Source organism: Pollachius pollachius, assembly GCF_949987615.1.
Source record: "Pollachius pollachius genome assembly, chromosome: 7".
In the NCBI taxonomy this organism is placed as follows: Eukaryota; Metazoa; Chordata; class Actinopteri; order Gadiformes; family Gadidae; genus Pollachius; species Pollachius pollachius.
The window spans coordinates 15,659,444-15,673,992 of record NC_136940.1 but is presented as its reverse complement, the minus strand read 5'-3'; the positions used below and the strand labels follow the sequence as shown (position 1 = coordinate 15,673,992).

At 40.6% G+C, this 14,549-nt stretch overlaps 3 protein-coding genes across 3 annotated transcripts; 2 read left to right on the top strand and 1 right to left on the bottom strand.

Moving 5' to 3' along the window:
• Positions 1–2,627: 2,627 nt before the first annotated feature.
• cts12 (cathepsin 12) lies at positions 2,628–5,206 on the bottom strand (the record flags this gene model as incomplete). The annotated part of the gene is made up of 8 exons (XM_079740517.1): positions 2,628–2,727; positions 2,839–2,944; positions 3,204–3,372; positions 3,521–3,742; positions 3,850–4,014; positions 4,267–4,389; positions 4,831–4,967; positions 5,176–5,206. The coding sequence occupies 8 exons, from the start codon at positions 5,204–5,206 to the stop codon at positions 2,628–2,630; spliced, it is 1,053 nt and encodes a 350-aa protein (XP_079596643.1).
• A 608-nt stretch (positions 5,207–5,814) lies between these two features.
• Positions 5,815–10,024, top strand: ankrd29 (ankyrin repeat domain 29; the record flags this gene model as incomplete). The annotated part of the gene is made up of 10 exons (XM_079740022.1): positions 5,815–5,826; positions 6,552–6,662; positions 6,881–6,979; positions 7,291–7,389; positions 7,679–7,777; positions 8,228–8,326; positions 8,795–8,893; positions 9,273–9,368; positions 9,497–9,595; positions 9,812–10,024. The coding sequence occupies 10 exons, from the start codon at positions 5,815–5,817 to the stop codon at positions 9,923–9,925; spliced, it is 927 nt and encodes a 308-aa protein (XP_079596148.1). The 3' UTR covers positions 9,926–10,024.
• Positions 10,025–10,311: 287 nt separating this feature from the next.
• Positions 10,312–14,523, top strand: LOC307078023 (vacuolar protein sorting-associated protein 4B-like). The gene is made up of 11 exons (XM_079739575.1): positions 10,312–10,528; positions 10,763–10,874; positions 10,993–11,143; positions 11,352–11,413; positions 11,547–11,666; positions 11,920–12,076; positions 12,177–12,325; positions 12,420–12,501; positions 12,636–12,855; positions 13,373–13,513; positions 13,655–14,523. The coding sequence occupies exons 1-11, from the start codon at positions 10,508–10,510 to the stop codon at positions 13,754–13,756; spliced, it is 1,317 nt and encodes a 438-aa protein (XP_079595701.1). The 5' UTR covers positions 10,312–10,507; the 3' UTR covers positions 13,757–14,523.
• Positions 14,524–14,549: the final 26 nt, after the last annotated feature.

The following is a 14,549-nucleotide window of genomic DNA, read 5'->3' as shown; positions in this document are numbered from 1 at the left end:
GATCTGAATCAAGGACACCATCCCACCCTGTTGTGTCCTTCTGCTGATTCCTGGCATCCTGAAACATAAGCGATGAAGGCAGGACAATGCAAGCGTGCAAACTTTGCGCTGAACTCTATGCTATTCTACTTTCTATCTTCCACAGAGTTTGGTCATTTACCAAAAAGTGTCTCAGGGGTTTATCGCTGTTTACCTTGAGCCAACAAGCCCCATTTATTGAATTGTCAAGCTTGCCAACATTTCTGCTACAACTGTTAGTGCGAAGCCAAGAGTCTTCAGAGAGATTGCTGTTCGATTGGATGAAACTAAGCATTACCATAGGAAGTGTTATATGTTGCCTGACAAAGTCCAATACTTTTTTACCAGAATGGATGAAAGAATTGTTAAATTCATCCATCCCTTAAGTTTGTGCTTTATCTTGCTCCTTGGCAGCACTATAGCAGTGCAGTTCCTCTTTCTTGTCTCCTAAGATGTGGAGGACCTCCTCATCCAACATTCTGGGGGCTCTGAGAATGAGATAAGGGTCCTCAATCTATCAATCAATAATCAATCTCTTGCTGCTGAGACAATTATTGCCCTTCATTTAACAAGTTGAACCAGTTTGCCCATGCAATACAGGACATTAGCTCACTACACAATGAGCTAATGTATACACAAATACATCGCTGATAATATTCATTAAATGTCATGTACTTTTTTAAATAGCACAAAAAGAGAATAAGCCGCCTTGTTTTCCAAGAATAGGCTAGACATGGGCAGGCTAGACATGTCCTTTCAGCAGCTTTTCCAAGGAAGATTCCTCTGTAACGCTCACATCTATCCTCATCAGCATTAAACTGACAGTTCTGCAAGCGAATCATATTGAATGTCCTCCAACTCACAACGGCTTCACTATCGAACACTTTAAAAATGTTTTAGCCATGCAGCACGATCTACTCACATATACAAACTAATACATGGGCTTGTGTGTTGCATAAATCCGTGTTCACTTGCAGTACAGTATAGTCGTGTTTCATCATTGTCAAAGAGAAATAGTAATAGAGATTGAGACAGACTTAGTGAAAGAGAGCGAGAGATAGAGAACGTTTACAGAGTGAGAGCGTGTGAGTTGGCGATACACGTCAGGTCAGGAGAAAACCTACCATAGTTGCCTGTGATTTTATCGCATTCTTCGGACAAGTTGTTGAAGCTACAAGATAAACACTGGCTTGTCTGTGGTCCTCTACTCTTCCTTTAAGAGAAAGGCGGGACCATCACACCACTATTCCTCTGCATTTTAAATCACACAGTATGCCCCCTTCCCCGGCCAAACGCCCTAGAGAGCAGCTTTTCCTTTCAGTGTGAAAGCTGTGTGTGTGTGTGTGTGTGTGTGTGTGTGTGTGTGTGTGTGTGTGTGTGTGTGTGTGTGTGTGTGTGTGTGTGTGTGTGTGTGTGTGCGCGCGCGCGCGCGTGTGTGTGTGACACACCAAACTTTTTTTTTGAAAATGGCTAAAGTATTATTGTATTAATGCAAGTGACACCTATGTGGATTGAACTTTGAGCAATACTAAAAGACACATTAATACAATAATCAGTTTTATTTTGTCAGTATACAGACATCAATGAAATAAAGAGCATCAAAGTATTGCCACCCATTGTGTACAGTAAAAAAAAATCACAGATATACACATAACTTAATTTCTTTGTTCTTGCGTAATTACATTTACATTAACATTGCCCTTTCTCATTCATCCTAAAGAATACATTTGTTATGTTGTCAAGAAAAGTCATGTCAGCTTTAACACACACAGGATTTTATTTCATGGCCCTTTTTTCAGAAGCTCAACAGAACATCCTGGGAAATCAATTGCAAGAGATGTGAGCCAGATAGATTGTAATATTTTAAAATTGTTGCACTTTTAGGTAACTTGGCCTTCTTTCAACAAAACCTAAAAATAGTTAAACATGTATCTTGTAGGGGGTTACACTTTACACGTTATGGACTAGCTTGATTCAATTTAATATGTGTATTATTATTAATAACAAGGTGAAATAAATATCCACAATCAGATCAGGATGGATTTATTCAATGTCATGTTTACACACCGAGCAATCATGGCAATTATTCGCAGTCCAATGTCAGAAAATGTTATGGATCCACAATGGATCCACAGAGCTGGGGCCCAGCTCTGTGGATCTTGTCTGCCTGAATTTGTTTTATTCGCAAGTGCTGTGATATTTGTAGGCCTGGATCCCAACACTTAATATTACTTCATGTTAGTATCATTAGTTGTGTGGAAGCTCTAGTTTTTTAATGTTTCCGTGTACCGTGTCTATTTGTGCTTCAGAAGGGGCAAAGAATAAATTAAACTGCTTAACTTTTTCATGTTTGAGTCCAAGTTTTAATTTGTGTATTCAAATAATATACAAATAATATTAAGTGTGGCCTACACCCAGATAACAGCATGGTATGAGGCTGCTTAGAATTTGATGAATGCTGTCTTTTAAGATGTACTACAATTGTAAAACAACAAATGAGACCAAAATAAATGCAGTTCAAAACAAAAACAATGGAAAGTACAGATTGATCAATAAGGTTGATTTAGTTTAGTTTAGTTCTTTCTCTCATCTCATTGGTCCCAATGAACTCACAGTAGGGGGTAGAGGGCGTAGCTTGCGATACCACAGGTGTTGCTCCCATCTCGGACCATTCTCATGAAGCCGCCCTCGCCCCAGCTGGACCCCCAACTAAGATAACATACATTTACATGAGGATAATCTAATTAGTGCCCTGCCATACAGAGAAGCGTATCTGAAGTAATGCGTCATAAACACAGCAAGACTTCTGCTGGTTCCTACCTGTTCTTAATGATCCAATAGTCTTGGCCTCCATCCGAGCCAAAGCCCACAAGCAGGACCGCATGGCTTAGGTTGTTTGAGTTACAGGCCGGCTCCTCGTATATTCCTGTTGACGTGACGTTTTAAAGCTGAATTACCAAGGATTTGTCTAAGGTTAAAATAGTATAGAGGTATGTGCTTTGCTAGGAAGTGTGAATTAAAAAAACAATAGCCACCTCTAACAGGTAGTACATTGCTTTTGTGTGTTTTATTTTCTTCAAATCTACATTGAAACCTACATTGACCAAGTATCGCTCTTTACCGCTTGGCTTATTTCAAACAGGAATGCCATCTCATTTGTAGTGTTACACAACATTTAAACGTACCAGAGCTGTAAAACATGAAGCTGGAATGATCAGCATCTATAGCCACCGTGATTGGTCCAATGGTCGACACAGCGTCGGCCAGGGCCTGCTCATCTCCCTTGGGTATGAACCTGTAGTCTCTGACATGAGCAACTGAAAGGCCACTTTCATAGAAACAAGGCTGGGTGTCCTATAAAGAAGGGAATTATGCACGGTTGACTTTTAACTTCATAATCTATCAACCTTTATTTATAATGCGCTTTTCATGCAAAACTTCCTCCTTCATAAAAACTGTTGTAATAAGCACACATTGATAAGTACTACAGAGGGACCCTTACCACGGATGTGTAAGGATACGTGTCTGTAGACTGCAGCCCATTGCTGATCACATAGTCATAGGCGTTGGCCATCCAGGCACCTCCGCAGCCATAGGTACCGTACGGCCTGGAGCAGTCCACCAGATTCTGCTCACTCAGGGACACCAGCTGACCTGTATGCTTATACACCTGGGCCTCAATGGCTCCGGTCGTGCTGAACGCCCAGCAGGAACCACAGTAGCCCTTGGAGAAAAAACACACAAATACACACACACACATATTGTGAGGGTGCTCTAGATTTTTTTCGTTTTTTAATATTTTTTTACTAAAAACACAAATAAGTTAATTACCTGATCCTTTACTTCGGTGACGTAGCCCATAGCCCGGTAGTCGACGCCCACTACACCCAACCTAAGGGCATTTTGACGTAGCTTTCGTGGGGACGTAGTCTTTCCTCTCTTGGCAAAGTGGGGGTTTATCATGGCCCCCTGCAGCACGTGGTATTCGTGTTTCGTCTGCAAGACACACTCACGTGGTCAGTAACAGAAAGGTTAAATGACTTTAACCTTGCATTTTGGCCAAGGATCCTTTGGCCAAAACGCCAAAAGATCCACATTATTGAAATCACTATTGATCCTCATTGACTGAAGATATGTCTCGGTAATTGGATGATTTAACATCAGGTTTTAATTGAAAACGATCAACACATTAAAAAGCATATAGCCTATTTAACAGTCAACCATTTAGTATGTAAATCAAAGCCTTACCAGATCTCCATATTTATTCATAGCCATAGAGAATGGCTTAGCCCCCATGAAATACTCGTGATTATTCTCTTCAATCAGCCTGGAGTTATACTCCCAAATCACTCTCCTCTCAATGTCGTCCTGCTACATAGTGGAGACATGATTAAACCAAAGGCAGAGATCAGGATTTGAAAAGGTTTATGTCCCTAGTCTCAAGTCGTAGCCTCAATTCATATTCATTTTCACACAGATGCTCTTCACTTGAGCTCTACTGACATGCAACAATAAAAGACTTCAAATGTTTGCTGATACCGTAGAACAAATTTAATCGATTTTGTAATAATAATAATAAAAATAATAATAATAATAATAATATGGGATTTGTAGTTATCAGATGGGCTTTGCAATAATAATAATGTAGATGAATAATTACAATTATAATAATAGTAGCCTACTAATAAAACGTCTGAACAACAATGTTTTTATGCCTATAACTATATATATATATATATATATATATATATATATATATATATATAGATAGATAGATAGATAGATAGATAGATAGATAGAGTAAAAACATACATTTTCGTCATAGGAGATGGCGTGGATCATCTTCCATATGTTCCAGTCCGATAGCACCGCCTGCTCTTCAGACTCTGAAGCCACCCGGGCCGGTCCGCACGGGAGCAGCAGGCCGAGGAGTACACAGATCCACCGGTCTGTTGGACCCCAAGCGTCTCATCCATTATTTTTTAGACTGGACTTTTGTTCTGCACCAGGCACCATCAGTTTAACATGAGGTAGCCTACATTAGTCTGTTTCTACAGTGTTATCAACCTATTTTATCAAATTGTTTAATGTTGTTTAATAAAACCTTTTTTTAATAAAAAGTGGTTTATTTTAAGAATAATTAAGTTGGGTACTTACTAGCAGGGCTGCGAGGCGGTGTTGACCCCATGCTGTGAAAGATACTGTCTCAAGTGATTCGGACATTGACCTGACTTTTATAGCTTTTATGTGTCGCTGCATCTTCTCTATACTTTCTGAGAGTCTCCAAGTCAACCACAGGGCCTGAAAGAGGCATTAGTCAACAAAAATCGAAATGCCTTTTCTTAGGACTGCTCCTCCCTCGTAATGCCTCTATTATTACCAAGCGGGGGGTTATAACTACATCGCCATTCGCCAATCTCTCAATCATCAACTTATTATTAGAAGGAGAGCACCTGTCGTGACCTCACTCATTGCATCCAGACCCTGTGATCCTAAGTCGCCTCAACAGCGCCCATTAGCGTCTAACGCCGTTTATTTCGTGCAGCACTGCAGCGGGATGGGATAAACACAGCCGGCAGACAAACTGTAGTGTGTTGTTATTATCTCCAACGAGGTTCCGTCGCCAACACCCAAACACGGTGCGGCAGGAATAGGCGAGAGAGAGAGAGAGAGAGAGAGAGAGAGAGAGAGAGAGAGAGAGGCAGTCATCATCTCGAGGATAGTCTCTGCTTAACTTCATCTTTTTAATGAATGCCAACGCGAGGAGAAACATGACTCACGATTGAGGTGTGCATCATGTCTTTCAAGGTAAATCACCATTTACCCCTCGCTTGTCACTTGCAAACCACCGTTTTGGGCATGGCGTTAAAAAAATAATATCACTCTTTTGGATAAGACTGTTACAATATATTATAGGCTAATGTGTCTTCTGTATTGTGCCAACTGTCTATGGATTTTTGACAGCTTGTGGTAGCTCCTTAGGGATATGTAGCCTATGTGTTAGGTGGCTTCAGGTAGCCTTTGCTATTTGCCTTCATTGAGTTAGTATAATAAGTAGGCTACTGGTGGGCTTTATACTGAGATGCTTTCTGTGTGTAATTATTTGAGCAGGTATGCTGCAGAGCTTTCAAAGTTGTCTGATGCTAAGCATGGGTTTTCACATGTGTGTTTAAGCCAATCAAAATCCACACAAATGTATTGTGTGTTTTTGTTTGTTTGTGCGTATGCTAGTGTTTGTGGTGTGTGTGATGCTCGTGTGTGTGTGTGTGTGTGTGTGTGTGTGTGTGTGTGTGTGTGTGTGTGTGTGTGTAGTTTGCATGTGTAGGTGAGAGAGGAGGGGGGCATTGATGTATCGATGTGATCATGATCGGGGTGATCCGGAGGCTGGTTAAATTATTATTCTGAAATGATGGCTCGCTCTGAGGTTTAACAGGGACACATCATGGTTCAGGTTTTGGGCCACCTGAATGGCCCTTAACACTGTAATCCTATTCAGCCTGGTGAGTATCATACCTGTTACTTATGTCTCTCAGAAGGAAACGCCCCTGGCTAACGCTGTGTTTTGGGCGGCCAGGAAGGGGAACTTGGCCCTCCTTCAGCTGCTTCTCAACAGTGGGCGTGTGGATGCAGACTGCAGAGATTATGTATGTCTATGGACATCTGTACACCTGTACACGCACACACGCATGCATAGCCACTATCATCTGGGTCATTTTTCGATGTTTTTGTACAATCAGCATTTGATCTCCCCTTTATTGTGGTAAATATTGAGCTGTGAGGCATCAAGTCATCATCATATTCTGTCTGGCCCAGCCTGGCACATTTGCTGCTTGACTGTCTCCCATTTCCCACCTGATTTCAGTTTGGAACCACAGCTTTGATGGTGGCTTCCTATAGTGGCCATTTTGAGTGTGTCAAAGAGCTCATCATGCAAGGAGCGGACATCAACTATCAGAGAGAGGTATACTGTCACAACAATGTGGGTATGAGGATTCATTTTTTTTGTTATTTATTTGGTTTTACATGGATTTTTCTAAAGGGAAGTGTATATTGCATTCCATATGTTTAGTATACTTTGTGTTATGCATCAGATTGTCGGCTTTGATTGTTTATTCCGTGCTTTGTTTATTCTCAGCTTCGTTATTGTAATTTTCTCTGGATAGAATCAGACGGCTATGCAATGTAAATGCATGCTATCAATTACCCCAGTACGAATATGAAATATCTTGATGTGGATTCAGTAGTGAAAGCTCATGGTCTCTGTATCTTCAGACTGGCTCCACCGCGCTGTTCTTCGCCTGCCAGCAGGGCCACAACGACATTGTCCAGCTACTTTTTGAATTCGGTGCCTCCACTGAATTACAGACGCAGGTATGCAGTGACACACACACATGCACACGTGTGCACACACACACACACACACACACACACACACACACACACACAAGAAAGTAAAATGCTGTTTCATTGTCTCTGCGGGGTAATGTGCTGATACTCTATCTAATTCTATTCCACCTTGGACACAGTATCATGACGGCATTCAATCACTTCTATTTAAGCTGGTTTTGTGAGAGCACATCGAGAAGGACTCCACCAAGTGGCCAGAGGTTGTTATCGTTTTTCAGACCTGTTTGACCTGTTTGATGACTTCTTTGTTCAGGACGGCGGCACTGCTCTGACGGTTGCCTCCCAGTATGGCCACACTAAGGTGGTGGACACCCTGCTGAAGAACGGGGCGAATGTGAACGACCAGCTGCTTGTGAGAGACTTCTTTCATCTACTTTCCTATTCTTGCAAAGGTCCTTTTTATAATTTGTAAGGATGGAAAAAGAACTGAAAGGGTTTATTTAACTATTATATACCTTTTTTTATGATAAGATTGCTACATTGGTTGTATCCATACCCCAAACCTCCAACAAAAATTGCTTAAGGTCGAACTATGTTAGTAAAAACAATTTATAATTCATAACATAATTCTGAAATATTAGGACAAATTGTCTATCAACATTTTTTGTCAATCACATATTTGGATCATTGAAAAGTGTGTATAAGAACATAACAATATGTTATTTTCATCTCCAAATCAAGAACCTGGGTTCTAACCCCTCCAAAATGCTACACTCAAATCCAACACTATCCTTTTCACCCCCATAGTTATTGGTATAGATATTGATGGATTATTGATTGATAACCCTAATCGTTGCTACAGGATGGGGCCACCTCTCTCTTCCTGGCAGCCCAAGAGGATCATGTGACCGTGGTACGTCAGCTCCTGTCGTCCGGAGCCAAAGTCAACCACCCAAGGGAGGTATGTTCCTAGTTCAACCATACTGCAGTGTAAGTAGCCTACTACATTGGTCCGCTTACACCTCTACCACCTGCACTCCTAGACCTTATTCCCGGCCATATTTGGAAATGGGAAACAATGAAAACCCAATTGAAAAGCATTCTTAATGTTACTTGAGTGGGAAAATTGAATGCAGAAATAAAATAATGCTTTGAGTTTTCATTGTTTCCAAAGAAAATATAAGTTTTTCCCCACCCTACTAACCAAGAGGGCCACAAGGTGAAAATAGTCTACTGGCCCATCACATAAACTATTTCCTATGTTTAATACTGATGTTTCTGATTTTTCATCAGATGTTTTATTTTCATTTTAAGTTCCATATTATATAAGGTGGATCAGTTACAACAGATTTCACAGATCAGGTCTTACTGAGCAGCGCAATAAGAAAAAGATAATGTGACGTCCCCTCTTCTTACCGTTCCCTGGCAGGATGGAACCGCCCCCCTGTGGATGGCAGCCCAGATGGGACACAGCGAGGTGGTGAAGGTCCTGCTGTTGCGCGGTGCAGATCGGGATGCTGACAGAAAGGTACGTCGCTCTCCAGAATTCGTCTGTTGTTCGGAGCTGTTCTCGACAAGGCAGACCAACTTGCTGCATCGATTTATTTTTAGTGTTTTTGTCAAGAGGCCAAAGTAACACTCCACTTGCTGAGCCCAGCAAGATGATTAGGTTGTCAATATCATCCTATTGTCATATGAGACAAGTTCACTTCTGGCACTTTGGTTCATGATATTGTTGCTGAAGCTGAATCCTACAAGAGTATAATGAGACTATTGTGAGAATAATGCCAGGGTTGGTAAAGAAACACATTTGACGGTAAGATACAGTGAAGTAACGGCTACATTTCTGCGGGAGTAAACTTATTTTTTTGAATATTAACACAATTTTGTACTTTTAACTTTTTAAGGATGGGTCAACTGCATTATTCAAAGCTGCCTATAAAGGACATAACGATGTTATTCAGGAACTTCTCAAGTTTTCTCCTTCACTTGGTCTTCTCAAGGTAAAAATAAATCAGTATTTTTGTACATTAGGTAGATTATATTGTTTTGTGTTTTTACCCCCAAAACTATATTATATTTTTAAGGAGAGGCCTTTATCTAGATATCAATTTCTGACGTCTGCTTTCAGAACGGTACGACAGTCCTTCATGCAGCTGTGATTGGTGGAAATCATAAGACTGTCCGGATTCTGCTTGAGGCCAATGCAGACCCCATGCTGCCCAATAAGGTGAGCAGATTGAAATAGAGGTAATCAATAACTGATCAATAGACACATTATTCCATCTTATTATTATTATTATTGATTAGTTAATTAATAATAAAATAGGGCTGCAAAAAACGATGCATAGCCAAAATCAGTAACGACAATATAGTGAATGTTTGATCTAATAATAAAATGATCCGTTTATTAAAATGTTCTTTATATTTCTACTTCCCTTCACAGAACAATGAGCTGCCTGCAGATCTTACAAAGAGTGGTCGCATCCTTAATACTTTACATCCAAAAACTCTCAATGGGAAATTTTATGACGATCTTGGACAACTGAATGACCCTTAGAGTCAAGAACCATGTGCAAAAAACATCTACATATGAAAACAAAGTGGTGCTTTCTAATCAAGACATCTAAAGCTGATATAATGGAGACTGATAAGCCTATTAATGTGCACCAAAAGTATTTATTTTCGATTGTTGATGTTACTTTTCTCTATATGTTGTACTGTTTTTTGTGCTATAGGTGATGAAGCATTAAGACATATTTAGCAGATTTTTATTTGCCCTTTCTAATGAATGCAATAAAGTGTACATTTGTTAAGAGGGTCATTGACATTACCATTGATTATTTCAAGGTGAAGTAGTGACACATCCAGGACAACGCCCAGACATGAGCACGCCTACTGTTGACAATGGATAGACTACAGACAAAATAACAATGTCACGTGTGAATCACGGAAGTTCAGATCAATGCTAATGCGGAAGAGAAAACAACTTATCGGCTTTGTTTTTTTTTATACCGTCTGCTGTCCAACCAAGCTGTCAGAAAGCACCGACAGTGCTACAAATAATAATACGTAGGTGATTTAAAAGAATAAACGTCAAGTTAAACTAGTTACCTACATTTTGAACGTCGCGGTAACACCCATGGCTGGCTCATCGCTACAGGTGAGTGAAAACTTAGATGAGTGTAGAAGTCAACTTTAAGTTACGTAAGACGAGGGTCACCATCAAACAAGCTATTTAATATAAATGGGTATATATGAGAACATGTCATGGCACTTTGATGATCATGAAACCAATGTTTTATTATTCGGCCATTTTAACACACGTCAATAGTATAATCAACAGAACCTTGGGGTTGGTGATTTTGTCATATCTTTCTTCTCCATTTATTTGCAGAAGGCTATAGATCTTGCATCCAAGGCATCGGAGGAGGACAAAGCCAAAAACTATGAGGAAGCCCTTCGATTGTATGAGCATTCAGTGCAATACTTCCTCCATGTTGTCAAGTGTGAGTATCTAATTTATAATCCTATAGAATTGAAGTCTGAATACCGTAACGTCATGTTTATTACCCGTGGAAATGGATCATTATTATATTTTGTTGTTATTTTGTCTTCTCACTTTAGACGATGCGCACGGTGACAAAGCAAAGATTAGCATCAGGAACAAGTGTAAGGAGTATCTTGACCGAGCTGAGCAGTTGAAGGAATACCTTAGTAAGAAAGAGAAGGCTCCCCCATCCAAGCCAGTCAAAGAGTCCCAGTCTGATGACAAAGGGTGAGAGAGCCAAAAGGATTGCTTAATCCATAGCAGGAACAATAGCTGCTAATGACTTTTTATATAATGATGCAAACGCAACTATTTTCTCAGCGACATTCATAATTTAGATGTATTTTTAACTTATTGGTTGTTAATAAAAAATCTTCTCCTGATGTTTTCATTTCCATAATTCAAATTAAGAAGAAAGTTTTTTTTGTTCTCTTAGGAGCGAGAGTGATGGTGGGGGTGACGATCAGGAGAAGAAAAAGTTCCAGAATCAGCTGTCAGGTGACCATTCAACTAAATGAATTAACATATCTAATCTCACATGTGAAATAGTGCAGTCATGCTGTCTTTTATCATTTTGACTAAAAGCATGAAGTACCACCACATGTGTTTTGAAGCTGTCCTACTCTTCCAGGTGCCATCGTAATGGAGAAGCCAAACATCAAGTGGGATGATGTTGCAGGACTCGAGGGTGCCAAGGAAGCTCTGAAGGAAGCTGTCATACTGCCCATTAAATTTCCCCATCTCTTCACAGGTACGAAAATTAACACAACTGTTATAATACTGAATTAATGTGTAGTGAATTTGATATAGTGACTATATGCTTCAATATTGATAATTGAAAAATCTTAACTTGCAAAGTATGCTTCTTTGTTATCGATTGTAACTTTCAAATACAAAAATGGTACTCTGCGCTGAAACCATACAAACAACTTTCATTTTCTTAGGTTATATGACCTTACTTGCTGGCTTCCTTTTTTATTTTACTTTCTTGATCTTCTGTCCAGGAAAGAGAACTCCCTGGAGAGGGATCCTGTTGTTTGGGCCTCCAGGTACGGGTAAGTCTTACCTAGCCAAGGCTGTGGCCACTGAGGCCAACAACTCCACCTTCTTCTCCATCTCCTCCTCCGACCTGGTGTCAAAGTGGCTGGGAGAGAGTGAAAAGTAAGGGCCAAATTGCCAAACACACAAAACCACAAAAAAAGAACACTAAACTACTCTTTTTTTTTTTTTACTAAACCTCTGTCCTCGTTCTTCCCATTAGGTTAGTGAAGAATCTGTTTTCCTTAGCAAGAGAACACAAGCCATCCATCATTTTCATCGACGAGATCGACTCTCTGTGCGGCTCGAGGAGTGAGAACGAGAGTGAGGCGGCGCGCCGGATCAAGACTGAGTTTCTGGTGCAGATGCAGGGTTAGTAGGAAGGAGCTCTCAGGTGCATGTCAACGTCTGACCTCAAAGTTTGATCTAGAGCGAAACATCGAAACGCTGTCCTCTATGATTGCAGGTGTTGGAAATGATAATGATGGAGTCCTGGTTCTGGGAGCCACTAATATACCGTGGACACTTGACTCTGCCATAAGGAGAAGGTAGGGTCATTACATAATTAAATTCTCATGCTACCTTAAAAAACATATTTTATCCTTAAGGCGTAACTCTTGAGTGTGTGTGCAAGGTCCAGTGTGAATTAATGTGGGTCATTTGAATTGCGGCATGATTGTAGGTTTGAGAAGCGTATTTACATCCCTCTGCCTGAGGAGCACGCCCGTAGCTTCATGTTCAAGCTGCATCTGGGCGCCACCCCCACCAACCTGACTGAGGCAGACTTCGTGCAGCTGGGCAAAAAGACGCAAGGCTACTCCGGGGCAGACGTCAGCATCATCGTCCGGGACGCCCTTATGCAGCCCGTCCGCAAGGTTCAGATGGCGACTCACTTCAAAAAGGTACATTTGCCTTTTTGCCAAAGAATAGCCAACCAGTAGCCTGGGTATACCCATGCTGCCTTGCGCACGATTTCATTTCACGCTGCTAGGCAGCCTGGATTCCATGGATCCGGTTTTCGCCTGAGATAGGGAACCAATCACAGAACGGGGAGGGACAGCAGGACGATGGCGGCGTCTATGCGACACACCCATCGTCTTCTTCCTCATCAAATTTCTGTCGCTCTACATACGTCATCTGGTATAATTGATACGATTGGCTATGAGCTACGTAGACTCATATGATAGACATTTGTAGCGCCCAATAAACAGCTCCGGGCACTCGTAAACCACGCCTCAAATACGAGAAAATGATTGTGTGGTTCCCAGACCTCTTCTCAATGTAGATTGAGATGAGGTCTGGCATTAGCTAGGCTAGCCAACCAGTGCAATGTCTTTCACCGAAAGTTTTTTTTTACAATCGTGCCTTGGTAGCATGCATTAGTTGCCGTTATCTCTCGAACTTCTTTCCCACATCCAGGTGCGGGGGTCCTCCTGGAACAACCCAGACACGGTCGTTGAAGATCTTCTGACCCCATGCTCCCCTGGTGATCCTGGCGCCGTTACGATGACCTGGATGGAAGTTCCTGGAGAGAAACTTCTGGAGCCCGTTGTTTGCATGGTATGAATTCAGGCTGCTGCTTGTCTGATTGTCTTGGTTTGATTTGATGGAGATGAAGGGTACGTTGATTTTCCCATCTTCCCAACAGTAGAACACATTTTAATTGTTTGTGTGCTTTCCGACGGGTCATATTGTGCATAGGCTGACATGCTTCGGTCACTGGCCAGCACCAAACCAACGGTGAACGACCAGGATTTGGAGAAGCTGACCAAGTTTACAGAAGACTTTGGTCAAGAAGGCTAACAACGCTCACACTGGACTCTCGCCAAATCTTTCCTCTGAATATATATTTTTTGTATATCCACTAGAACTGTCATCTATCCTCCATGTTTGTGTTGCAATTATGTAACTCATCGCTATTAGTAACTTTACTTTAATTTACTTTTACATGGGATTCAACTATGGTTTTTTTTTTACTAATGAAGAATGTTTTAATGCCTTTGGATAAACACTCAATTTTGCCTTTGCTTGTGAGCATTTAACTCTTCTTCAGTGGATGGAGAATTATATTGCACAGGGGTGGGGAATACATCAAATCCATGTTTTTACTCTTGTTCAGTTCAGCTTGGGACACTTTCGTGTTTTTCAGTAATGAAGGGAACATTTGCAGACATGTTAGCTTTATATACTGTGATATATATATATGTGTGTGTATGTTTGGTTAATATACAAATTGGAAAGTTTTAATGTTATCTCCCAATTATACCGTTATTTACTGGGCTAAGTGGTGAAAAATTTAATTGCACTCATTAGCTAAAAATATGTCGACTGATTTGTCAAATTAAATAATTCGATTTTTTGTTCTCTCAAACACTCAGGGTTATTTACTATCTTTGATATATATGTGTATTTTGGGGATTTCTTAATCTATGCATTATTTAGGGTTTGAATTTTCACTGTTTATATTTATTTAAAAATGAATGCGTTGCATTGTAACATCTTTCCGTACTTTTTGGATTTCAATGGGAGCGTTTTATCATGAATACAAATAAAGTGAGTGTGGGACACAGCTTTAATGTTATTATGAATATATTTA